Here is a 26927-nt window from a genome sequence, read left to right on the forward strand (position 1 = left end):
GGACAATACATACGTATATGCATTAAGTTGTCTTTTTGAGGACGCTTGTTATTCAAGCAGAAATGAGCGTTCTCACACAACTCTTTCTTTTCAAATGAACAACTCAGTGATTTAAAGTCTTTGCATCAAATGAGATAAAGAAATAATCATCATTTAGAGACTCTGAGTCCTGAACTTCAGTGAATGTTTTTTCACATCTGTATCCATCTAAAACCTCAAATTTATGGAAATATACAAATGTTGTTCTGACAAGGACATAGAAATAAACAGTCACTAAACTAACACCTGTATGTGATCTTTTTAAATAAACTAAAAATCCCTACCAGCTCCAGGCTCAATAAATCAAACATCATTTAAAGCCTTTTCGTTTCGTCACACCTTTGTAGATGTATCAAATTGCCAATCAGGTTTTGACGTGGTGTTTTGGTCACAGTGAAGGTGCCCACCTCTAAACTGTCGGTCTGAGCTTTGCTCTTCTACCTGCCGTCTGTTTTTACAGTCCCAGAAGATTATTTTCTTTCCTGTGACGAGGGCTCTCTGAGCAGCTGAGGTTGGCCTCTGAACGACAGGTTTCTGTTTCTGCACTGAGCCGAGGGGTCAGACTGAAGTTGTGATGCTACGAGGCTCTGTTATCTTTACCTCACCTCGGACAGGGAGGTTTTTACAGCATAAACAGGCTCAAGAGAGAAGCAGCAAAAAGGTATGAAACACAATCTGGTTTAAAAGTGTCGGCGGTTAAAAAGCTCCAGAGAGCGTTAAAGTGTTTTTGACGGTTCCAACAAATGCAATTCAAACCAGGTCGCTGCTTTCAGAGCTCGTCGTGGGATGAACATTGTGAGCAACATTTGGTCTGAGGGAACCTTTTCTGTTTGTCTTAGGGTGACAATGATTAAAGCTCTGGTTTCATATTTTCATTGTTTGTAATGAGAACACTTCATTCAACAAGTACATCATTGAGATCGGGGGAAACTAAAAGTAAAGAAACACCAACAGCCAGACGACAAACCCCAGGTCACACAAACGTATTATTGGGGAGAGGAAACAAAGACGAATAGTGAGAATATTTCTGAAGCTGTCCGTTGTAAACATTCGTCACACATAACAGACCAAGCTGCTCTTCAACTTCTCACCGTAGTTCTGTGCACATAGCTTTTCTGTGTAATGAGGGATTATAACCATTATTCCAATGTCCAGTCCCAACGTTTAATGTTAGTGACTACAGCAAGGTGAGACATAAGATGGTCGTGTAGCTCATTTAATGCAGGAGACCAGAGTTCATGTCGTGTCAAAGACCTGCAGTTACTCGTAACCATGACATGTTTCTAACTTACCCAAACTCTAGATGGCATGCACAGATATTGCATATAGACACTGGATGTAAGAAAATGTCCCCATTGAACGTATCCTGGTTCATCAACCTTAATGTGCACTCGCTTTCTGTTTTACTTCCAAATAAAGATTGTAAGATAATTGTGCTTCTGAAACAAAACTCATTTCAATCCAGTTTTGTTTGAGAATCAAAAATTGTGACACCCCTCATGTTTACAAGCAGTTTGATTGTCTGACTGCTCCTATTTCTAATCCCTTGAGGACTTGGATGTCACCACGTTCACACATCTCAGTTACAGTATCTACAGTCCTTTAGTCCGGTTCTCTTTCACTGCCTGTCATCACGAACGTGTTTTCAGAAGGCCTCCACATCGACAGATCTTACCGATCAATAATCAGTCACGAAGCAAAAGCAAGGAAGCAAAGCAAAGGTGACGATCGGACTTGACCTGACATTTAGCAGGACACGTTCACGGGATGCTTCGGTTGTGATGACAAGCGAAGCATTCATCCGATTATTTTACACAGCTAGCTGAAGCGTATGAAAGCTTGTATGTGCACCCGTCATGACTGTAAATGTCAATCTAGTGTAACTCCCTCAACTCCCCTGTAGCTCAGCACTTTACTGAGCTCGCTGTCTAAGACCCAGTAGCCCCCCCCCCTCCAGTGGTCTCAGAGCTTTTAACCTCCAGCAGTCTTACAAACAGAATCCGTCTGAAGCTCCAGCCGTCAATTTTTGACAACTTCCCGAACACCGATGCATCGATTCCACCTCCCAAAACAGAGGTTCTTTGTGCTAATAGAACGCTGTAATTGGCCCAAATGCTGCAGTTAAGGAGAAGAAACACACACAAGGAGGAAAAAGAGACAAAACCTGACAGCTTCTGCAGGATCTCTTTAAAACGGGGAAAACACCATCTGCACCAAATTAATTGCACAAGAGAAGCAATCATTATCATCAAGAGTGCACAATTGCAATCATTCAGTCACATACGCACACACACCGTTTCACAGTGTCTATTCAGACTCCTCAAACTCACACAAACATAACCCATTCACTTCCCTTATTTCAGCCTTTTCTCTTGGCGATGGAGCGTCATCCCTTCCTCAATAATGACTCTACCTCTCTCTTCCTCACACACACACACACACACACACACGCACACACACACACACATACACACACACACACACACACACACACAACCACAGCCTTTTATTTCCGTGCCAAGTATTTGCACAATGTTTCTAACGCAAACACATGCACACATGATGCGTCCTACAGTGTATTTCACAGACATTTTGTCAAAGCCAGACTGCATTTTCTTATGTAAATTGTTCCGTCTTTTCAGTCTAAATCACAAACCTCGAAAAAAGAGGAAAGCATCCGAATGAGCATGCAGAAGATTCATCCTGTTCATGTATTTAAATTCTGGAGACACGTAAAGCAACTTTTTATTTCACAGGAAGAGGAAAATCAAAATTCTGCATCAACAAACATCAGCACCGATGGAACACGTTGGATATGTATTATGTTTCCCTGACGTGTCCGAGGAGCAGCCACGAACAGGAGCGGTGTGCTAACGTCATGTTTCAGGACTTTTGTGGGTATCAGCTGCTGCTCATTGCCAGTCACACAAGCTTCACATTGCTCATTTTGTTCTGGGGATATGCAGGAATAATTCTCTGAGTCAGGGCGCTGTCACTTCTAACTTCCAACCAACTGACAGCTGACTGACGAGCTCTGCTCTTCCCTGTTTCTCAGATGAATTTGCTACGTGTCCTTGAGTTTTGATTCGTGTTATGAACCCGGATGGGCGTAGAAGCTGTTTGGAATGACTGAAATCAGTTTAAGATGATAAGTAATGCTCAACTTCAGTAAATGTTCATAAAAGTTAAGAGTTAAGACGTTACAAGTTGTCAAAATACGGAACTACGGAACTGAATTGGCTCGACTCAGCCACTTCCTAGTCAATGTTTTCTGACATGAAAACATATCAGACAAAGAGTAGCCCATAGACCTGCTAAACCTGTAGAAAAGAGAACAAGGGCCAAGTTAAGAAGTATTGTGAAGGCCATCTGTTACACTGTGTCTTTAATGGACTCAGAAGCTCATTCAGTCAACGACTAAGGATGCCTCGGTGTCTTTTGTTTCAGCAGCGGTCACATTTGTAATGAACACTTTTAGATGTGTCCCCACTGGGAACAAATAAAGCTTTCTAACTGACTAAACTGAGATAAGCCTGCTTTTGAGAAGCTGCTTCACTGCCATATGGAGCCACAATAACTTTAAATTGTCCAAAGAATCTGCAACATCCAGGTCCGTTTATCCTGTTTCCAGTTAATATTTCCTGTTTTATTTTTGGTATAAACTCCCCTTGGTCTCTTGTTTCACATCCTTCACTTGTTTATTTCCTGCCTGTGTGATACCCACTCCTCCCTGGTTAGTTCCAGTGACATGTGTTCAGTCTTTGTGCTCTCCTGGTTTGTTGCCAGTTCGTCTTCATAGTTAACGTTCCTGCTTTTTGTTCCCATTTACTTCTAAATTAGACCTTCCTTCTGTACAATGAGTCTCATCCTACAGCCTTGTGTTTTGGATACCTTTTTCTGTTTTTGGACTGAACCATTGTGTACCAAACCCTGTTTACCAGGAAAGACCTTCTATTCCATCTTCCCTGTGTTAGAGTCGAACTACTGAGTTCATTGTCTGTTGGCACCAGTGTGAAAGAAACAATCAAAAGCCACAGACAAATGTGATTTTCCAACAGAATGAGGACTTCCTGTTTCCTAGACACGGAATATCTGAGCTCATTTCAGCAAACTGAAACTCATCTGCACTCCTGAGATGGTCTCCTGAACGTAATGCCACGACCCCGTTTCCCTGCATGGGACGGTTAATGATGTGTGACCAATGTTACAGGCAGCGAAGGACAATGAGCGTCCACTAACCTTCCTGACACTGAATACACCAGAGAGGTTTCAGAATAGAAAAGGGCCCCAGAGCCACTTTCATCACAAGGCGACACACTCTCAGTGTGAAGTCTGCCTTGTGATGAAAGTAATTTAAACCTGGGACGTCCAGAGTGTGTGGTAAAATAAAATACCCGTCGTCTTGCAATGGTAAGGACTTTACAAAGGGCAACCAATGCAGCGCTGCAAAGCCGGCTAAAGTAACAATTAATATTGAATAGCTCAACATTAAGTTCAGTCTAGAATCCGTTTTGATGCAAAAAAAACTGCCCTCATTTTTTGCATTTACTGTATCTCGTACTGTAAAACTTGCCCTTAGCGTCCTTTGACAACTAAATACAAATAAGGATTCATTTTGAGTAAAACTAACACAGCAACTGTCAAACAGCAGGCCTTTTCTCACAGCAGACATTTATAAAAGCACATGTTACTATTATTCAAGTGTTTCCGGTGCGAGTGGCAGTGTGCAGACAGCAGGCGCCACAAAAGGAACCTGAAATCAAATCAAAGTACAAATCAAAATGTCTTCAGGGGAAACAGCTCTGTTGATGGCTCAGCCCAGGCCTAATGTGGATTTCAGCTTCAAAAAGTGTTTGAAGCATCTTAAATGGTGATGTATTAAATCCTTATCATGTCCTCCAGCTGGTTCTAATCACTTCTTATTGATCTCTTAACTAACCTGCGTACGCCGCTCAGGTATGAACATATTACGTGTCACTGTTTGCTACAGTTACCTGCAATGACTCACTTGTGGAGGAAGACATGCTGTGGGTTCTATAAATACCGGTCGCTCGAAGAGGTCGGTAAAGGGCACAGATGTAATGCACCCTTTAAATGCGTGAGAAATAATGAGGCTCGGGCTTTTTCTCCTCTACACCTCACACCCAACCCTCCATCTCGCCAAACAAACGTGAGTCACGGTTCTCAAATTAGTGACAAAACAGCACGAACCATCAGATAACTGTGTTAGTGTTAGTGCGGAAAAAGAAGCGATCACATGCGGGTCATTGTCTTCATAACAATTTCTCCCAAGGTACAAGGTGTGATTCTGGCAGCTTCCCTGAAGTAGAAAGTAACACGTGACACGACCACTCAATACGAGTTCAGCCTCATCCAATTACTTCTCAGGAGTTTCTCTGGTAGCACATCCATTTCTCCTCCAATCATCAATCATTTACTGGCCCGTAATCAAACCCTGGGAACCTGGTGCCGGTTTGGTACTGAGACAGCATTAAGACATGTGACCCACCAAACCTCCACATCCTCCCCTCCAGCCACCGTGCCTCAGAGGTGAGGCTAAATGACCGGCGTCATGATTGACATCTCTTTCGGTGGAGTCGCGCTGCTCAATTTCCGAACCAACTGAGTCAGAACTGTCAGCTTTCAGTGTGAACTCTGCATGTGTGCTCATCGTTGACGCTTTACCCAACTGGAAGCAGAAGAGATGCTCCCACTGGAAGAGTTCTTACGAGTTACATCACTGAAACTCATGAGGGTCGTGGTAATGGCTCTTTGAGCCAAACGCCAACTCTTGGCCACGCCCCTCGCCATCTGATACCGACGCACAACACGTCCTTTAGTGTCTGAATGAGATGCACCGAGCTCTCAAGTAGATCCAGCATGAACCCAGACGCTCAGAGATTCTGCTCCAGGATGTGATGACTTAGTGTGAAGACCAACGCAGCATGAGAGTAAAACAAACCAGCAGCGGTGTTTGTGTCCCACATTTCAGAGGCTACATTAGCGATGCTTGTGACTTGTTTTCAATGCTCATGGTATGTTACGTTTCTCATTTACTTAGTTTACGTACTTATTTGAAGCCCAACCGTAATTTTTTTCTCAACCTAACTAAGTTTTGTTGTGGAGGACATTTATTATATTGTAATTAATTATCAAGCATGATGTTTAAATGTAGTTTTTGTTGAGAAAAAATGAAGTTGTTTGAAGATGTTTTTGCGTCAATATGAAATAGATATTAGAGAGGGAATAATGTGTGTAGGACTGAGAATGGCATTAACCCCTCTGATGACATAGTAGTCAGCTTAAGCTGTTTGTGACAGATTGACTTCTGTAAGTTACGTCTCTAACCAGCGCGTGACAACATGTGCAACAGTAGAGTACTTTTTAGAAATTCTAAAACCTTCATCCAATCACAGTTAAGAGAGCATGACTCATATAAACACAGTGTTCTTTACATACTGACAGACTGACTGGAATGTTCTGAGGGCCCCTGAGGAGATTCAAGCCGGGTGACGGCAGCAGTTAAACAGCAGTTTGATTTGTTTGGTCAACCATCACAGACCAGCCCGGTAAATGTTGTCACACAGTAAACACTTGAACTTGTCTAAAGCCATTATTTCTAACTTTTTGCTGAATGATTGCTGAACATGATTACGGCGGTAGCCGTCTGTAACTGTGCTATTAGACGGTAAACATAACTCAGATTTAAACCTCTCATGTCTGCAGGGGCCTCTCGTCTTCTGATTAATGAGAACACCTCAGATATCTTTTCCTGTCATTCCTCTTGGGGAAGAGTTCAAGAGTTTATCACAAACTGTGTAAAGAGTGACGTGTGCATCACTTTAAAATCAGTTTGCAACAGCATAAAAGGTCAAGTTTGATGTCTGATGTCACGTATTGCATTAGTTCCTGTTGGTTCTGCAATGATCACCTGTATACAGTAGAATATGCGACACAGATATGGTGCTGCTGGAATGACTCCTAGAACCCAGAAATGAGTCAGCATTTTTGAATTACTCGTTTCCTCGTCTCAAAGTCAATGTGTCAACAAAACACATAAGCATCATCAGCGTTTGTTTGCCACAGAGATTACTTTCTGAAATAATCCCAAAATCCCATCACTTCTTGTCGTGGGAATTAGTGCGATGCTAACTTACTGTTGGCCCACAAACATACGTCGTCCCGGCAGCTCTCTCTGAGGAGAGCACTACGTCCCACTGCACTTCATGCCTTTCATTCATCACTCTCTCGAACATATCAGGAGCTCATGACTCATGAACTGCTGTATTTGTTTGTAAAATTCAACTAAGACGTCCCACTTATCTCGTTAGCGTAAAACATCTACAGATCTTATGAACAGACTGACACGCTGTCAAGACTTCATGTCAAAACAACTCCTTTAGATATCGAGCATCAAATCAATACAAATTGTATGATGTCTATGGACAATATCTCCCCCACCTCCTCCATCCCTTACTGTCTCACTCAACCTACAAAACACGTCTGTAGATTGTATGGTAGGCGGAGATAAGCTGAAACGGTGTAATTAGTCTGCTGGAGCCTGGATTTAAATGTGCTCAATGACCTGATTCCTTTCCTCATTCATTCCCGCTGCTCTCCACAGCTGACTACAAATGAATGAAATAGTTTTGGGAATTTGAGTGACGGCAAACTTTTAAAAAGTTGTGTTTTCTGTTCAAAGCACTATAATGCAGCAGCATCCAGAGTAAAACAGTGTGCGGTGTGTGGATCTCTCTCCTGTTGGATCCGGGTATATTTTTGGGACTTTGGGAGGTTTTGGAGTCTGCTGCCTCGGGATGGATGTCCGCTAAAGCTCTTAAGATCGGGGATGAGTGCAATATTGCGTGAGTATATTAGCTGAAGGGATTCCCGTACTGGATTCAGATAGCTCAGAAAAGTGAGTAAGTGTACATCAAAGAGTCAGAGACACTGAGACGGTTAAAAAGGGAAAAGAGAGACAGAAATGGAAAGTCAAGCAGACATAAAAGGTACAAATAGAGAGAAGTGGAGGTGTAACTGGGTCAAAATATCACCGTGCTTTGACTGACACATTAATCCATCACTCTGTGGCATCACATTTCCCTTCAAGCAAGAAGCATCCGGGTCAAACTACAAGGAAAACACTCCTTTACTCTGCTGACGCTGGTGAGGACGACAAACATGCAGATGAGCTTCCCTGAGATTATGTCTCAGAGCAAATTACAGAGCAGGTGAGAAAGCAGACAAACCTTAACGATGCCCTGATCAAAGCCAGCAGAAAATACAGACTTTTACAACACATTCAAATGGAGGTACTTCTATATTGAGTTAGCATTTTGAAATGCGGCGTCAAAGCTCGATGAGTCAAAAGAGCGCAGGGCTAAAAGGACATCACCGCAGTCAGGAAGACAAAACCCCCGACGTCTGTAGCTTTGAGTGATGAAACTGAAACTCTATATTGAGACCAGCCCAAGACACACCTGTGTATTAATCATTCTGTTTAGTCAGCATCTTGATATGCCACACCCGTCAGGTGGATGGAGAAGTGCTCACCAACAAAGAAGTTAACACATTTGTATCCCGTTGCCTTTTGTGTGTAAGAAATGTTTTGGATCTTTTATTTTCACTCTTAACCAAAAACAAAAGTGTTGCTCTTTTTGTTCGGTGTAACTTAACAGCAGATGTCTTTAAAAAAACAAACATAAAATCAACTAAATTTAGGCCAATTTTAATCTTGATGTCTGAACTGTTTTGACTTCTCTTTTGTCACCAGATAGTTAAAATCCATGGCTTTTTAGCATAATATTGGTTATAACGTATTTCTTCTAAAGGAATTCCCTCACTTTCCTTTGAGTCATGAACTGTACGTCTGTGTTTCAGGAATACCTCAAAACCACAGCATTTAAAACTTAGCGTGAGTCAATAATGTGTTTGAATCAGTTGGGTGAACTGAGCCTTTAACACTAAAGCCCGTTGGTTTGTCTCCAAACGTCTGTCAGCTGGTGTTATAACCACATGAAAGTTTCCTACTCATCTCTTCTCCACCATGAGGCAGAATCGTGATTTATAGTTACAATTATTTTTATCCAAACACTGACTTTGTTTGTGTCTGATTCCCTCCAGCGGCCCCTCCTCGCCTGCTGCCTTTGTTCAAGTGTCAAATTTACTGTGTTAATGGGACAAATTAACATTCTCACACACACACACACACACACACACACACACACACACACGTGCCAGAATGAGTCAGTTTCCTGCAAAGACCCACTGACTCCACACACACCACATATTCGTATAACTATATTTGTGAGGATCTTCGAAATTGCAATTGTGAAATGTTTTGCAAAATTGGAGGGAATGATCGTTTATACATCAGTTGTAAAAACATATAAAGGTGACGACAGAGTGATTTCTGCAGGGTTCTGTACCAAACAAGGATGTTTTCTTTAGTCTGCAGAATATGATGCGTCGGCCAGGACAACAGCAGCACAACTATGTCATTTTAAATGTTTGCGTTCAACACGTGATTGTCTCCCGCAATTTGAAAATTGGTGTAGCTGTTGAGATATCGAGAACATTTAAATTAGTTGTGCTTCCTAGTTTAAATAATGAATACAATGATATGTGATGTATTTCCTCACTTCTGTTTAACACTATCATGGAGCATTTTTTCTGCTTTGAAATCTTATCAGAGATGCTAAAAATATCCAGGCATGATATCACAAAGTCAACATCTGGCCAGTTCCAAACAGGAAGAACAAAAAATACACTCAACAGTAAAATGGGTCAGCCAAATGTGAGACGTCTTGATGCTGGTTCTTCCCTTTTGTTTTGTCTTCTCAGACAAGTTGGAGATTGTTTGAGATGCTTCAACACGAAAGCGCCTCGGCTGAATAAACTGCACATTAATGCAGATACAGGGTGAAGATACAGTATAACTTCTTATTGTAAATACACTCCAGAGCTCCACAGAATCATACTTTGTCAAATAAAAGCAGGATCTGATCTAAACCTGCTTCAGAGCAGGTTTAGATCAGATTCTGCTTGCATGTGCATCACTTGGTAGAGAGACGTGACACTAATCCAAATTCCCCTCCCACTCAGACACAGTCGAACTGACCGCGAGTCACAGAAATATCCAAAAACCAACCTGGAGTAAGTACCAGAGGAAAAAGTCCACTTCGCTGGCTCAAAGCCTCATCGCGAGGAAAAAACAGCCCGGAATGTTAAACGAGCAAGATAAGAGGAAACTCATTTAAAACGGGCAAGTTTGATTACTAATGAGTCAAGATCTGAGCATTTATCATCCGAGCATAAAAGAGACACAGTGACACAAACTGAATGTGTGAAATGTGTGTACTAAAAGAGGGGATACATGTGGGTCTGCCACTGTGTCAATGTGTGTGTGTGCATACTTGTTCAGCTAACTTTGTGTGGACCAGTTTGAGTTTTAGACCTTCAGCGTGAGGACATTTGGGACATTTAGGACAGCTTGGGACAGATTGTCCGACTGTGGTGCGGCAAGGAGTGAGTGAATAAATCAAGTGAGACTTCGATACAATCAGACTTCTTTTTGCAACCAGAGGAGTTGTCATCCGATGGCCGTCAGAAAAAATGCAAGTTTAAGGCACCTCTGTATTGTCTTCACCTTTTTTTTTTCTTGCTCAAGGACACTTCAGCAGATTCTTATAAAAATGGTCCAAGGACAGCCGCCCTAATTACTATGCGGCACTGCAGTTTATGTTAAACAGATTGGGGAAATAAGTCTTAATTTGGGGTCAATAACCAAGCTGCTCTTTCCATGACAGAGGAGACTAAATTTGCTTTTCAGATTTGTCACTTTAAAAAAGCGACACGTATTGTCGTAAAGTGCATTTGGGCAAAAAAAACACAACTCTGAGACAAATGACTCTGCGTCCTCTTGAGACCTTTGCTATGTACATGGGGCGTACAATACACTGTTATGGAAGTCTACCAAATGAGAATCAGTTTGAACATCTATTTACATAAGTGTGACTATGAACAGTGCTGATGGGTTTTCATCCACATCCTGCTTCACATGCACGCAATCACACCGAGGTCAAAGTGCACAAGCTATTTCCTCCTTCACCAGGTAGCCATAAATGTTGACACGCCCTGTTTAACCTGGTGACGATCTAATCCATCACACACCAGCTCTCAGTCTATTGTCAGTCAGAAGGGTCTCGTGATTGATGACGTGTGTCAGACTTTGAGCTACGCGGACCTGTTTTTATTTTTCACGCTGGAATAAAAATGGTGGAGTTTGCTATTTAAGTAAAAAATTTTATCTGAGTGCATGAAAAGGTCAACTGGCCTCACAACAATTTTGACTTCTGAAATCAGATCTTTGCTGGTTTTAGACTGGAATAAATGCACAGATTATTGATCATCCATCTTTTTTAATTCTGTCTTTTACATCTCCACATCATGCAAAAACCAGGAACAATCTGTAACTCTGCACACAAACAGCGATGTGTAAAGTTTAACTGAACTGCTTGTCAAAGACACATATGTGCATTTCCATTAAATCACTTAAACTTAGCTCAGAGCCCCTGACATAGTATAATGAAGGAGAACATCTGTGAAGGACAGGTAGGAGGGTAGATTGGGTGGGTCAAACAAACACAGGACCACCACCCAGGAGACCACTGTTCTTGTCCCGTATTGAATCATTTAACCGTGGACCAGACATAAGATCTTTTCCTAAGCCCGTTTTGTTGTGTAAGTAAACCTAATAACTCAGTAAACCTACAGTATGTCTGACGTTTATTTTAGCAAGACACTGTATGAATGTAAGAAGAGGAAACGTTTTCTGTCAACTTATTCTAAAATGAGCCAATGTACCGATAACGGGCGAAAACTGGTTTTAAATAAACGATGGTGCCCGTCTACAGTTTCATCACAGTTCCTGTAATAAAAGAGCAGGTGTTCTTGAGGAAACACTACACCTACTTCCCAGTTCTTTTTCCTCACTATAAACAATATCAGACAGGAACCCAAAGCACCCAGCAGTGTTCCCCCGTTTAACATCCACACCACTCAAATTAAAGAAAAGGGCCGTTTGTGTCTCATACATTGGTCTTAGCTTTACCTACAAAAATAAAAGCCCTATGACCGGGTTGCACCAACAAGGATTTATTCTTTATTAGAAACAAATCTCCATTTACTAAGTCAAACTTTAAACTCAAATTAAATAAAGTTTAATCAATTTAATGCCTGATTACTCAAATTAAAATCAATAAATACCCTGAACATAACAAGTTGTTTCCTGTGAAGACTAAGACGTTTATTTCTAAAAGACTGTATTCACATTATCGGTGGAAGTCATCACGTTGCTGCATTCACACTAACAATAAGGAATACGTTTTCAAAAGATATCATATGAACCGTTGTGTGAAGATACGCTGGTGTGTGCAGGGAATTGTGTACAGTATTTTGTGTGTGTTTAAAAATAAGGTGGAAAGTGGAAATCAGTGTGTGTGTGTGTGTGTGTGTGTGTGTGTGTGTGTGTGTGTGAATAAGATCATAAACACTCTCTGCAGCAGTCTTTGGCATGTGTGTATCAAAGAGAACAGCTCTGTGTGAAAACACTGTGCAGACTTTAGCTCAGAGCCACTTGTCAGCACAAATTAGTTAATTGTTGTGCACTTGAACAAGCTCCATGGAACATGACAGATTTGTTTGGATGGAGAAGCTGGCAATGAAACAATCTTCTGACCCTTCTTTTAAGTCTCATTTCCTCTTTTTTTCATCTGTGTTTTAAAACAACACGACTCAAGTTCAAATCTCCTCTGCATCCAGATCAGAAGGGACATTTTGGGAATATATAATGACTGAAGAAGTTCCCCTTTCTTCGTGTTTCCTGCTCTTGTCCTGTACTACTGTACTACTGTATTACTGTATTACGGTACTACAGTACTATACTACTGTATTACTGTGCTGCAGAAGGAGCATGCAGCTTTCTCCGCGTGATAAATGACATTAGAGTGTTGTGCTTCGTGATGGAAAGTAAGATTAAAGTGTTCTGCACAACCCCTCATGTTTTATTCAGAAAGCCAGTGAGAAGTGGTGACCTGTGCAGAACACTGGGTACGGAGTATAGAAATTAAAATGTATTTTTCAAAAGGGCAATGTGTTCTAGAAATTGAACATTTTAACATTTTTTTCAGATTTGGAAAGCAGAGTCTCTGTCAGCAAACTGCCCAATTAAGTCGATGAGGCTTCTCTTCACAGTGTCTTGAGGGTTTCCTTCGACTTTATGGACATTTATTTGATTTAATTTAACCTAATGCTGTTACAGGTTGCATATGATCCATTGTTAATAACAGTGCAACTTTGACACAATCTAGTTCAAAACTATTTTTGTCACAGCCTTTTAAAAGTCTTAAAACGCTTTCATTCATGCCCCCAGTTTAACCCCCCCCCCAAAATAAAATTGACACGACCGTACCCTCAATGCTAGCCACACCCAGGTGTGTATGTGTGGAGGAGATGCCATGAGTTGTGTGAAAGAACAGGCAGACTGAGAGTCTTGCGAGATGTTTGCTGTTTTCCGAAAGCAGAGGATCAAAGAGCAGGGGGAGGCTTTGGAGGCTGAACTGGCGCGCCTGGAAGTGCTATCAGTGACAGATGGGATGAATCACCTCGTCAGGCATGAATGGAAATGGGTTGGAAACACTGTATAATGACACACACACACACACACACACAATCCACCTCCTGTCCATCTGGGAGGAAAAGAGATTCAGAGGCTTGACAGATGTCAGTTTTTGGGGGATTTTGACAGCATCGTTCGTGTCTTTGATTCAGAAATGATTCTGCTGAAGTTGAATGAGGGCCAAAGCATTGTTTATTTTCAGGTGTGTGTGTGTGTGTGTGCACGCTCAGCCTCATGCATCAGCAAATGCTTATTTATGTTTTTGTTTGAATGGAGGATTTTCTTATTGAGATTACGTAAGCAGTTGCTGAATGAATTATTCAGTCCCAAAAAGCCGTGTGTACTGTGTCGGCTGCCAAGTCTGCACTCTGCTACGCAGCCACCAAACGGCATGAGTAGGGCTTGAATGGAGGGATAGAAAAGAAAGAATAGACTCCGATTGTGCTGCCACCGCTGCAGCGAAGAACCAATGTGTCAGCATTATGCACAGGTGGCCTGACGTGATGGGTGATGAATGGATCCCTGATGGAGGGGGGACAGAGAGCAAACGCTGCCACACCCTGCATGTGTACATTGTAAGAAAATAGGCAGTATCATCACCTGGAGGGCGATGTTTACGCCACTTATCTCTTGCTACATCCATGAATGGATTGCATAGAGGGAAACAAAAGAATAAACAGCCGAGTGAACTGAACGACTGAGCAAACAAAAGAACGAGTGAGCAAACAATCCACAATCGTACTATAACAACGTGAGCGGAGGCAGAGGCGACCCGCTCCTTCAATCGCGCTGTTTGGCTTCACGCTGGCTGAAACTTCCCTGTTGAAAGCAATCGTCCAGAAAACAGGACCTGTCACAGGACACCTGAGGCGGAGAGGAGACGGAAGGTAAACCGCAGAGCGAGAGGGAAAGCTGATTCGAGGAGGGGAAAGGAGAAGCTGGGTGCTATCTGATCGCCATGAGTCTGACTGACTGCATCGTATTGACTAATGGCTCCAGCACGCGGGCCTGTTCCGGGATGGCCGCGCTCGATGGTTGCATAGCAGTCCCTGACATGAGCTATTACGTTGCAGGATGTGTTGTGCCATGTGAAATATAAGTGTTGGTAAAAGATAGCTACAGTGTGACGCTCCATGGATATTAGTACGGGCATTCTTCTGTCACGCAAGGTTGGCTGGTGAAGCTGCAGGGTCTTCTTCAAGGGCAGCTGATGCTCGCTATAATGAGATTCGCTGCTGAAACGTGCAATGTCTTCTGTCATCCCAGCAGTGAGTGGAGGACCCGGGGCACTTCTCATTTCCTCCATTTTGCACCTCGATCCTCCAGCTTGTGACCCGGAACTTGATCTCATTGCTGCATCTCTTGATTTATTACCTCAGTAAACATTGTAAACATGAGGTCATGGTCTCAATCTCTAGTTTCAAGTCTTCTTCAATACAGCATGATGTTCATTTAGTACATTATGGTCCATTTAGAGTCAGACAGACCATAAAGCAGGGGATGCTTTAGGGGCGGGGCTACACGGTGATTGACAGGTCGCTGCCTCTATCAGAGCCGTATACGGTGTCTCTACGTCACTCGGTGACATCACGATTACTACGTCCACTTCTTATATACAGAAAGATCACTCTTACATAAAGCATGTGCAGCAGACACCACTGGGCACTTTTGGTTCAGGTCAACAGTGTGCTGTGATGGAAGGACAGAGGTTCTGCTCCACCTGCATTAAGCCACGCTGACATTACTGTAAATATGTCATGTTGACTGAGTGTAAGGATGGAGCACTGCAAACACAACAGCACATGCTGTAATTGTGTGATGTAAAAGTACCAATCATTTAGTATTTGCTTTGCATCACACTCTGTAAATATGGAAGATCTACGGTACTGAAAACAGTCAGACTGGTCTCATCGTACATTCGTAGCTATACCTACAAAAAATAATGCGCCGTAATTCGTAGATTTATCATGAAATTTTGTCGTACGTTTTCCAAGTAATCTTAAAGAAGGAAGTATAAAGTACACTAATGCACGCACAGGGCGGGCGGGAGGGGAGGTGAATGGATCCAAGAAACAGCGATCGTCCGCCAGGAGACCGCTGTTTGTTCCACGTGTGAAACCAGAGGTCGATGTTGATGTTTTTGTCACGTAACTCGTATACTTTGGTTATTTAAAACTCAAACGACAATCTTTTCCTAAACCTAACTAAGTGGTTTTGCTGAAACTGAGTTTCCTGTGAAGACGTCAGTTTATTTTGAAAACACTGTGTGCATGCAACGAGCGGGAATCAACACGCGCTTCAAACATGTCCATGTGTAAAAAAATCTGTTTGCATTTAATAATTCATTCAGAGACTTGGTTGACTCAAGCTGCTTTAAAAATGTAAACAGCGTGTGTTTAAAATCCTAGATATAATGTGTGCTATGATCTAAAGCTGCCACCAAGCTAATTCTGTCTGATTAACATATTTTAAATCTCGTGAAGGAAAGTGATCATAGATCTGGCAGCAGAACCGATGTTAGAAGATGTAACTGGGGAATCATCCGTGCCAGAGGACAAACCCCGGCACACGCAGTGAACTGCACAGGCTGGATGTATGTTGAAACAGCGATAAGACAGCGACGAGATGCCGTACTGCTGCTCATGCAGAGTTTCCACTAATTAAAATGAGTGGGTTGAAGATTGAGAATTATGCTAATATTGATCTCCCTCCCAACAGCAATGGATGCTTGCTAATTTATTTGATTTGATTCCACAGAAAGTTTTTTTCTTTCCTTTTTCTTGATGTCATTATTCCTCGATTTCATCACACCGACTGCTTGTTTCAACAAACTGTCTGTTATTCTGATTAAATATGTGAGAGTGTGTCACTCCATTTGACGACACATATGTAACATATGTGACAGTAGTATGTATGTATGTATGTACGTACGTAGGGCGCTGCGTGGGCCGGTGTGACACTGACTCATAAATCACTCTGCTCCTGCTGGTCAGAGCCGTTTCTCTATAGGCAGCTTGAGGCTCCGTATTACTGCCATCAACCGGATCCCGTCCAAACTGGGCCGTGTGGTGAAACTCTATCGTCTCATAAAGAAGCTTGTCTTACTACTCTTGTTAAAACCCGTAGCTTCCACATTAATCCCCTTTTCCAATGACAACATCATTTGGCCATTCTATCACAGCAGCACATTCAAAATGAACTTTTGTTCTTTTTCATTAAGTTTAATGGGCTGAGAGGCCGCTGGGGGAAGATAAGTTATTTTAATTTGTTTTAATGTTTTGTGGTAGTAGAAGAAATGCCATTCTTACCCACGTCATGAATATATTTCTATGTTCATCACAGTACTCTTCCACTATGATCAATTAAACGTAAAAATAAACCATTTCTTTACGCACGGTATGCATTTTGTGCAGAAATGAGTTTCTGTTGCCATTTATTTTGCCAGCAGCAGCTGATGGTTGCTCAGCAACTTTACTTATTCTGCCTCCGTTACGCCCGCCGCCTGGCCGTTAGAGTCTCTGAGTTAATGTCTAGACATGATCATTATGGGACATGTCTTATGGAACATTCATTCGTCTGTGATTTCTCATAAAATGTCGAGGTCAGCAATGGACACTAGAGATCACATTACCTCACATTAAGTAAGTCATGTTGATTCCAGCCAAACACTGATACATGTGCGGGATGTCTTTGTGTTTTGATGTGACTGAGCAGTGACACATAGAGGCGTGACCTTTCTGACGCAATTTGTGTCAAATTCAAGGGCCTAAATACTGTCAGCAACAATATTGCCATATTTCATTCTTGAAGTACTGTCCATGTGCTTTTATTGTGTCTCTTTCACTCTTATTCTCTTTTGTTGTCACTTTCATCGTCTGCGAGTCAAAGCAACCAGTCAGAAAAAAAACGTAGTCCGCCTGCGCCTTCACAGTGACGATTGAAGAAAGATCTAAATCTCTCTCTTAGCCTCCGGCTAAATAGAAGTTCGCCAGGCAGAGGAAGCTATAAAAGTGCCTCTTTACATCTCAAAGCAGCGTAAGCAGACCACCTGCAGTTTCAGCAGGATCCCTGTTTCAATCAAGCCAACCAGCCCGAGGGCCAGAGGCAGAGAGCCGTGCAGTAGAAACACTTAACCGACTATTGTTTCCTCAGCTGAGCCACACATCTGAAGATGAGCTTGCCCTTGAAGAAGGAATGAGGGCAGTCAATCTGCAGACCTCTGAGACCGGTTCATTAAACAACGCAGCAGCCAGCTGTGTGCACCAACACTTTATGAAGACGGAGCAAATGACCGCTATTGTGTGTACAACATACATTGGCAATAAACGGTTAAATTGTATAATAACGATCACAAATACAGGACTTTCACCCAGGAGACCTCTGTTAAACCTAAACACTGTCAAGCTTGTGAAGTGACGGTACATACGAAAGCCGCTCAGGGCTGTTGGTATTCGTTAAGCTAATTGCGATAATTGTTGCGTTATCATTTTAACACAAACCAGTTTTGTTGTCTCAACCTAACCAATCGTTGCACAACATTAACCACACGGAATTGTGCGTTCTGGCTTTGGTTTAGAAATGTCCACATTCAACGCATACCATGCTCTGCCTCACACAAACTAAAGACTTTGGGAATCCACGATCGCAGATTAAGAAGAAGAAAAGTGATGAGATGAAGTGCATTCAGAGCCAGCAGCTTTAGGTGAGTTGTTACGTTTTAACTACAAGTGGAAATCTGAACAAAGTACATGTTAACCACTTGGCTGCTCGGGTGCAAAGATGCCATTGAAGGTCACATGCAATAGAACAGTCTATCTACTGTTCAAAAGCAGGAATACTAAATGTTGTAGGTTTGCATTTGATTGTTAAGTTATCTTTTTGTTTTGATGCGTTGTGCATCAAACCACGTCACCTCGTCATGAGGTGCTCCATCACAAATACAGTGATTATCTATAACTGTTGATGAGGTCTCACCTCTCACTGACAAGCTCCTCCATCACCGGCATCTGGCCTGCAGCGCTGACATTCATGTAACCATACATGCAGAGAGTCCCTGCAGACACAAGATCACAGTTAGCAAACTCACATAATCATGTATATTATCATAAGATGAACTTTTAATTAACACAAAACAATTCATGCTGTCAGCGGACTCAGTAGATTACATTTACATAAACGTATCAAACCAAGTCAGAATTATGCAAATGCGGCAATTTTCTTTGACATTTTTACTTCTACTGGCAAATGACCGACACCGTGTGTGCTACAATGTGCAATAATCTTGCATTTAGCAAAAAACTATGAATTTGCTGCCTCTCAAAACTGCCTCTCCACATTAAATCCAATGCTTAGAATAATCTCAAAGACAAACGCAGCTATTCGTGGCCCCGTCTTTCTTGTGAACGGTGGAATATTCCCCGAGAGATCTCCTGGTGGAGCTGAGTAAGCAAATCCATGAAATAATAAACAAATAGCTTTCAATTCAGCAGGTGGAGGTCGACTTATCCTCCATGTTATTTGCTGCTGCGCCTCACTGTGAAGAAGCAGCGTACATGGTCACGTTTCACATCCTCTTATTGTTTCATATAACTGTTGTTATTTCACTATGTTGATCTTTTATATCTCAAACTTGACAATCGGAACCATTTTGGGAGAAGCGCCTGAGTTCTGGAGAATGTAGATGTGATATTTCACAGAAGTGGTGACTCTCACCTGGGTTGCAGCAATATTTAATAATTCAAATTTTGTTAATTAAACTCCAATGCACACAAAATAAAGACATCATTCGGGAGCCAGTAAGATGGAACAATACATCATGGGAACTGTGAACAACTTGGGTTTTTAAAAAAATACATTATTATTCATACTTCATTTCATTTTTGCACTGAAACAGTGACAGAACCAGCCCTGACTGTTGAGTGAGTGTAAACGGTGAAGGTCGGCCTGACGGGGAGGTCGGCAGGAGGCCGAGGAGGATCAAGACCTGCAGAGTTACCGCCTGAATAACAAAACCCGTTGTGCTTCAGCCATACGGGCAGCTGTCAGAACCAGTTCATCATGTGGACATTTAAAGCAGTGGCGCCTCTGCACGAATCCAACAGCAGAAGGAACAAAATCATTCATACGTTATGAATAATAACACAAAGGGCAGCTTCTTTATAAAGAAACTGAACATTCACAATTACTAATAATATATTTCATGCCTGTCATCAAATGTTGCCATTTTCCTTGAAGCCTCTTCACTGTTATTAAGAGCAAGCTCCTGTTGTTTGTGTCTTGAGCGATGCACACAAGCGCTAAAACACACAGCAAAGCAGCAGCTGAAAGTCAGGAGGGAAAGAAGACCGATAGCATACATCGATGTTAACAATTCAGGTCTTGAAATGTCCAAAAAATTGGCGTTGCAAATGTATAATAAGAGCAAAAATACATTCTAAGTGTCAGTAGACTTCAAGCATGATTTATCTTTGGCCGTGCGAGAATATGTGGGGGTGGAGAAGAAAAACATACTTTGAGAATCAAAAGCTCCTTTTGATCGACTTTTTGTATAAAGTCCAGATCTGACACCCCTAGCAAGCTACAAACAACCCACAATGCAACACTATCTAAAAGTAACATGCTCACACCGAAGCGTGAGATTCACTCACTATATTCAAAGAGAGTTTGTGAATATGTAGATGGCTTGTCCTCGAAGATATCACACTTTGTGTCTATATTATTATTGTATATGTATTCATACATCATGCGGTCCTTCCTTTTGACCTACACAGGGAGACAAATTATGAGGATTAAGGATTAAAGAAGCAGACCTCCATAAGAACGTTACCATCATGGCCTCTATTCGTTATCTATAATCATAATTATCATGATCAACAGTATCTCTTGATAACAGATTTAATTTAATAAGAGATCCACAAATGAAGCTTTTGGGATTTTGACTGAATGTCATGTTTCCACGGCTCAACTTGCTCACATGAAGAGATGACAACCTGAGGTTGCTGGAGATGAGAGGTCAGAGGTCAGCTGTACAGACGGTTTGAGCACAACGACTTCTGAAAGTGTCCTGGTGAATTATCTTAAAGTACAACTCCATACATGAGCCTGTCGGGAGGCTTCATCTTCAAATACGTATAGACTCAGACTAAAGGACGGCCTGTGAGTTACATGTCCAACCGTGTACAGGCTCATGCAAATCCACACAATGTACCAAACTAACAAACATCCATCCTTCTTTATAGATATGAAGTCAGAAGATAAGGTGCTTTGGACAGAAGCATCCTCCAAATGGCACAAATTGCATTCACATTCATACATTTAAGCTCTAATGTCTACATATTGGGAAAAGATGGACCCCGGCTCAAAAAGCAAGTCACAGTAAAGCGTATTAAATCGATGGCATCGTATATTAAATCTGTCTCGTGTATGAGACAATGCCCTTTCTGTGTTTAATACCTGGACATCATCAGGTACAGCTTGACAGTTATTATGGAAACCTAATGTACCAAATACATGTGAATACATGAGGAATCTTTATTAACTGTATGAACATATGTGTGATGGCCTTTGAGTGGTTTGGATATATTTTATCATCTTTTTTTCAATAAATGTACCTTAATAGTTTGCACATATTATGATGTTGCCTTGTTTTTTTCCTATTGACATTTATTGTTTTGTTTTTGTTGCTTTTGCTGATGTTAACTAACTCGCCATTGTTTTGCTGTTCACTTTCTTGCGCAGCATTTTGGTCATCTCCAATTGTTTTAATATGCTCTTTAAAAAAACTGCACCGTTTATGAACTGTGGAACAGAAATAAACTTGCCTTTAGAATGACCTGTGACCTTAATATACAGTGTTTTAAATGAGTGTTTTAAATCCAGCAACATATTTGCATATTGTCCGTTGGGAGAGACCGAACTAAACAAACGAGAAGTCAGAGCCTCAACCTCCAGACCTCCGGTTGGAAAATAGCAGTTACAAATAATAACAATATCTGTGTCTCTCCCATTGCCTATCTCACAGTGACAGTCTACAGAAACCCAGTTCAGATCTAGAGTGCTTATTACCTATCTGGTCCACTTCACTCCGATCTCTTGGTCTGAACCCGGTGGGCTCCGTCTAAACTCGGTGCGCTTCTCTCTGGCACGCCGGGCTGCGCTGTCGGTCGCGTCGGTACGTTTCCACGGCAACACCTCGTTCAGCCTCTCCGTCACCGACACCTTTATCCCACGTGTGTTCTGGTCGCGTGCAGCCTCGTCGGCGCTCTCGTAGACCCGCAGGCGTCCCAGTACACTCGTATCTTGGTACCGGGGTCCCCTTCTCCTTCAGCACCGCTTTGATCGGCCCGTATGCCTTATTGCGTCTTTCCATTTTGTCCGCTGCATTGGTCGTTGTCAAAGAAGAAGTCGCTTGCCATCAAGTCCAATCTTCTGCTGCCACGCGTTGTTAAGGACCAGTTCTTTAACATTAAACTGTAGAAAGTTAACTGTTATTGATCTCGGAGTTGAGGTCTTTGGGATCGGGGCTCTGACGTCAACGCCGTCGGGAAGCGTGAGATGGCTTTTAAACAACTCAGTTACAAGTTCAGTGACCGATCTCCCTTCTTTATCTTCTGGGACTCCATGAATGCGGAGATTACTTCTCCTTGAACGGCTCTCCAGATCAACAATGGCGCTGTGCATGTTCGGGTTTTGTTCCACTACCGTCAGCAGCGTGTCTCTCATCTGATCCAGGTCTGCTATACGGGTTTGTGCGTCGGTGATGCTTGCGTTTTTTGACGGTGGATGGCTGAAAATTGTGAATGAAATGATATGATATGGAACCGTTAACTCACAGAATAAGAGCTCAAGTGGAGCGATGTCGTGAGAAGTGGGAGAAACGGACGATGTCTACATGTGAACGATAACACAACCTGCATATTTCACAGGAGTTATTTATTTATTGTTTGTGTGTATGTGTTGTCTGTCTGTGGTGAAAAGGCAAAAAATAAAGTGTGGAAAAAAAAATGTATTCCCCCCAAATAAATGTAATATATGTAGCACAATCCCAGCCGTCCAACAGAGAGAACTGGCTTAAATTACAGAGGGGCACCTTGTCTGCATCGTTTAATATCGTCACCTATAAACTGCTGTTGCTACATATTAACTCCAATTGGAGCACTTTAAATAAGACAGTGATGCAACCACCAAGACCACAAATGTACAGGGATGTGTGAGGTAAAAATATTAGCTCACATGGCGACATAAGCACACACAGAAGCAGATGTTCCCACCTTCTCCCTACACATGTACAAAGAAGGTCATGGCACCAGTGTAACCGAGCATTCATTAACCCAGAACAGATTATCATATCATCATGAGGCTGATTTGCCACCCGTCTGAGATCTCCCTGGCACCGTCTTCGAGTCTCGGCGGGCCTGCCGACTCTGTTCCATAATAGACACAGTCGGGGAGGTGAGGCGAGTTGAACGCATGGCAGAGCTAATGGACGAGGCCGCGGAGAGGGCTTACTGGAGTCTGTCGGCTCTCATCCAGTCACACAGAGAGGAGGGGAAGGGCAATGATGACAGTTTGAGAAACTAATGGAGCAAAGCGAAAGAAAGAATCGCAGAAGAATGAAAAGAAAAACAGAGGAAGAAACACTGAGCAGGAGGAGACGTGATACAGCAAATTGCTGCATTTTCATGCACTGCCGACCGACGACTCAGACTAAACTGATTCTGGGACGATGCATGAAAACATAACAGTGGAGTTTGAAAAACCAAGGCTCATACTCCAGTAATGAGTCGCGCTGTTAAGATGCCAGACTTATTTCTGTCACTGCTGCTGCAGCGGGAAAACATGTTAAATTTTGGTTCTTGCAGAGCATTATGGGTACATGCTGATATCAACAGAAGCCGTGGCATCAAACAAAGGCGGAGACGCCAGAAAAGGCCCATCGGTTTGTTGCGGGCTGTTCAAGCAGTGGGCGGGACTTTGCGAGTGGACAGAAATATCCTGTCAGGAGGTTTATTCGTGGCTACATGAATGGGAGACTCAGCTGCAGGGAATCAAACGTGTTTAACATTACAGCTATGTGCCGGAGCAACAGCCCAGTTAATGCACATGAATGTAAACACATCGGTGTCAATGGTTATGTTTACGAGCAGGAAGTAGAAGGATGATTGGTCCAAATGGAGCTGAAGTCTGTTTACTCCCTGCAGTCATTAAGGAAGCTTCTGACAGAACATTACTGTCAGCAGATTGAAGCTCATGAAAGATTTAGAGTTCAGCCACCAGCTTAAGTTTTGGGGAGAAGTGTGAGCGGAGTCGTGGCGGGTTGTTCCTGTGTTGATGCGACAGACTCACCCTGGGAGTACATTAAGCCCAGTCCCATCCAACTTCCTGGCTTTTTAAAGAAAGAAAGACAAACTAAGTGCGGGGGTCTGGAGAAAGGGAATCTGCATGTGCACATCCAGCCCAGTATCATGACAGGTTACAAAATAGTCACAAAATGCAGTCTATTGAAAATAATGCCAATGGTAATTCAATTAGGAGCTTTTCTCCTGGTGGACACACACATTAAATGCATCCATGTGAATAAGCAGCAGTCAGAGCAAGTGACGTAGTATTTAATATCCAAAAAGTGACCTTATGGCAGGTGGGAGGGGAGGTGGATGGGTCCAACAATCCCAGGACTTTCAACCACGAGAGGTTTTGTTGCCTAAACTTCATTTTGTTGCCTTAACCCAACTGTACGTATTCATTTTAAGCCCAACCATGACGTTTTTCAAAAAACTTAGCTAAGTGGTGTCATTGTCTAAACGTAACTATCGTTTTTGATGTAATGTCGGCCACAATGTCCGAGCGACTGCAGGATCCTTCGTCTGATTGTTGAGGAGCGTGGATCACCGATTGATTAAAACTATCAGTTCTAACATAGTAGAGTCGGTTGGAGCTAAAATACCAACAACAAAAACGTTTCTCACATTTAGAGAAAAATCAGACCAGGTTAGGATAAAGTGTTCTGTGCGCCTTCAAGTGTCAAGAGGGATGATGTGAATCTAATACACAATGATGAGAGGAAAGAAAAAGAGAAGAGGGCAATGAATGATAGAAGAAGACACAAACAACAGAGGCAGACACATCCAGACCAGCAGACACCTGCAGACGGACTGACTGGAGCACCGTGGGGGTGGAGGGCTCGTCTGTGTTTGTTAAACTGTGTGTTGGAGAAGGTTCACTTCTCTTGAGGTTCAGCCAAAGGTTTCCAGTAAAGGTGGGGCTAATCCGCAAAAATAAGCTCCAGTGTGCCGTTGGCACAGCAGCCTCCTGGAGGACATAAACTAAACACCATGAAAAACAAATATGAAACCCTATATATATATATATATATATATAAATATATATTTGCAACCCTAACCCTACCTGTTGTGCAGCCCAGTATGATGGCAGGCTGTGAAATAGTCACAAGATGCAATCTATTGGTTTCGTGTACTTGGAAATGAATTGTCTGTTTTATTCGCCTGTCGCTCTAAACTAAATGAATGCTGATTGAAAGGCAATGAGGAGCCTTTTCCCTGGTGAGTAAATGTATCCACATGACTTCAGAGCAAGTGAAGCAGTATTTAACATCCAAAAAGACTGCTTCTTGTGTGTGTGAGGGGAGGTGGATGCATCAACACACACAAGACTTTCAACCACGAGACCACGCCTTGTGGTTTTATGGAAATGTTTTCAACATAATGTAGTGCCAAGAAAATGTTATTACGATTATCTCCAGGTAAACCTGCTGACTTTGCCTGTTTGTCAAACCCACCAGCCACCTCTCATTCCTAGATTCCCTCTGCCAATGCTTTCTCCCCTGAAGCTCTTTTCAGGGAGCTATTGCCACCCAGCCTCCATCTCCCCTACCTGTAAATAAAGGGGCTTGTTTTTTCACCAAGCAGCCTGTCCAGCATCTGCATCTTATGTACTTAAGCTCAGTACATCAAATAAGTTAGGTACATTACGTACGTGAAGTTAAAATGAGTCAATTGACTTTTGGTTTCACACGGGACACAAAGAGCTGTCTCCTGGGTGAAAGTCCTGTGTTTGTTTGACCCATCTATCCACCCTGAGCTGCTCCCTATGTGGACTCTGTGCTCACTGTTCATGTCACTGATTTTGAGGCATCTCAAATGGAGATGCTGGACAGGCTGCTTGGTGAAAAAACATCTCGAAAACGCCTCTTCTAAATGGTTTTACGTTAACGTGTTGAAGTCTACCCTACACGTTGCAAAATGACACTAAAGGTGTTCCCAGTGCTTTAGAAATGTACCACGCTGGGAGTGTTGATGATGTACAGTCAAGCTTGTTCCTCTCTTCTGTGAAACAGTGGCTGCATGTTAAACACATGGCATTGTGTGTTTGCAAGGACTTGTGAATGTTGATTACGTCTATATATCTCAATATCCCTTCAACTCTTGGCCAGACAAATCCAAAACACATTAAATACCAAATATTTCCTCCAGTGTTTTCTCCCTGAAATGGAGATGAAGCACTAAGAGAAGAAAACCCACAAGAAAGCACACTGATCATGACTTCCTTTAACCGGTTTTGAGCCTAAACTGCCTGTAGCCGGCCCACTCAAACCAGTTTCTTCTTTATTTAAGTGAATTACAACCATTCTATTTATTGACTCCAGTTAAGAAAAACTAGTTAGCTTCTTCACTTCACAACGTCACAGTTTTACCAGCTGCTGCACGGACCACAAAGAGTAATGTAATTACTTTAGAAAGACGTTGGTGAGGTAGTAGATGGAGGTAGCATAGTACGATAGAGATGTATTTATATGATATTTACAGTGACCCAGGATTGGATAATACAACAAAATGTTATTTATTGGAGGATAAACTGTATGTAGTTGAAGCACACACTGATGTTCTCCTCCTATTACCAGCCTGGCCTGCTCAAAATGTAGATTTGAGAAAAAATAAAAGTGTGTTAAGATAAAGCAAGAAGAAAGTTTGGTAAAAGTTAAATCTTTGTTGCAGTATTATTATGTTAAAGTAATTATGATTTAAAAACAAACAGTGACATTTAGGATTAATAAAGTCTAAAACCAGTAGTTAACTATTTGAAACAGTTACTGTGTGCATAGTGTGTGTGCCACATTCACTTTAAATAGACACACACTCACACACTCTCACACACACACACACACACACACACACACACACACACACACACACAC

At 42.2% G+C, this 26927-nt stretch overlaps 1 protein-coding gene across 2 annotated transcripts in view; it reads right to left on the reverse strand.

The window, feature by feature from the left end:
- Positions 1–26927, reverse strand: part of htr4 (5-hydroxytryptamine receptor 4) — a 139522-nt gene that overhangs the window by 71506 nt on the left and 41089 nt on the right. For both annotated transcript variants that reach the window (XM_031866966.1, XM_031866967.1), the window contains exon 2: positions 18692–18770. In XM_031866966.1, the coding sequence (XP_031722826.1) occupies positions 18692–18759 (68 nt within the window). In that variant the 5' untranslated portion in view covers positions 18760–18770. The remainder of the gene's footprint in view (positions 1–18691; positions 18771–26927) is intronic.

Source organism: Anarrhichthys ocellatus, unplaced genomic scaffold (genome assembly GCF_004355925.1).
Source record: "Anarrhichthys ocellatus isolate YVR2014 unplaced genomic scaffold, GSC_Weel_1.0 scaffold37, whole genome shotgun sequence".
NCBI lineage: Eukaryota > Metazoa > Chordata > Actinopteri > Perciformes > Anarhichadidae > Anarrhichthys > Anarrhichthys ocellatus.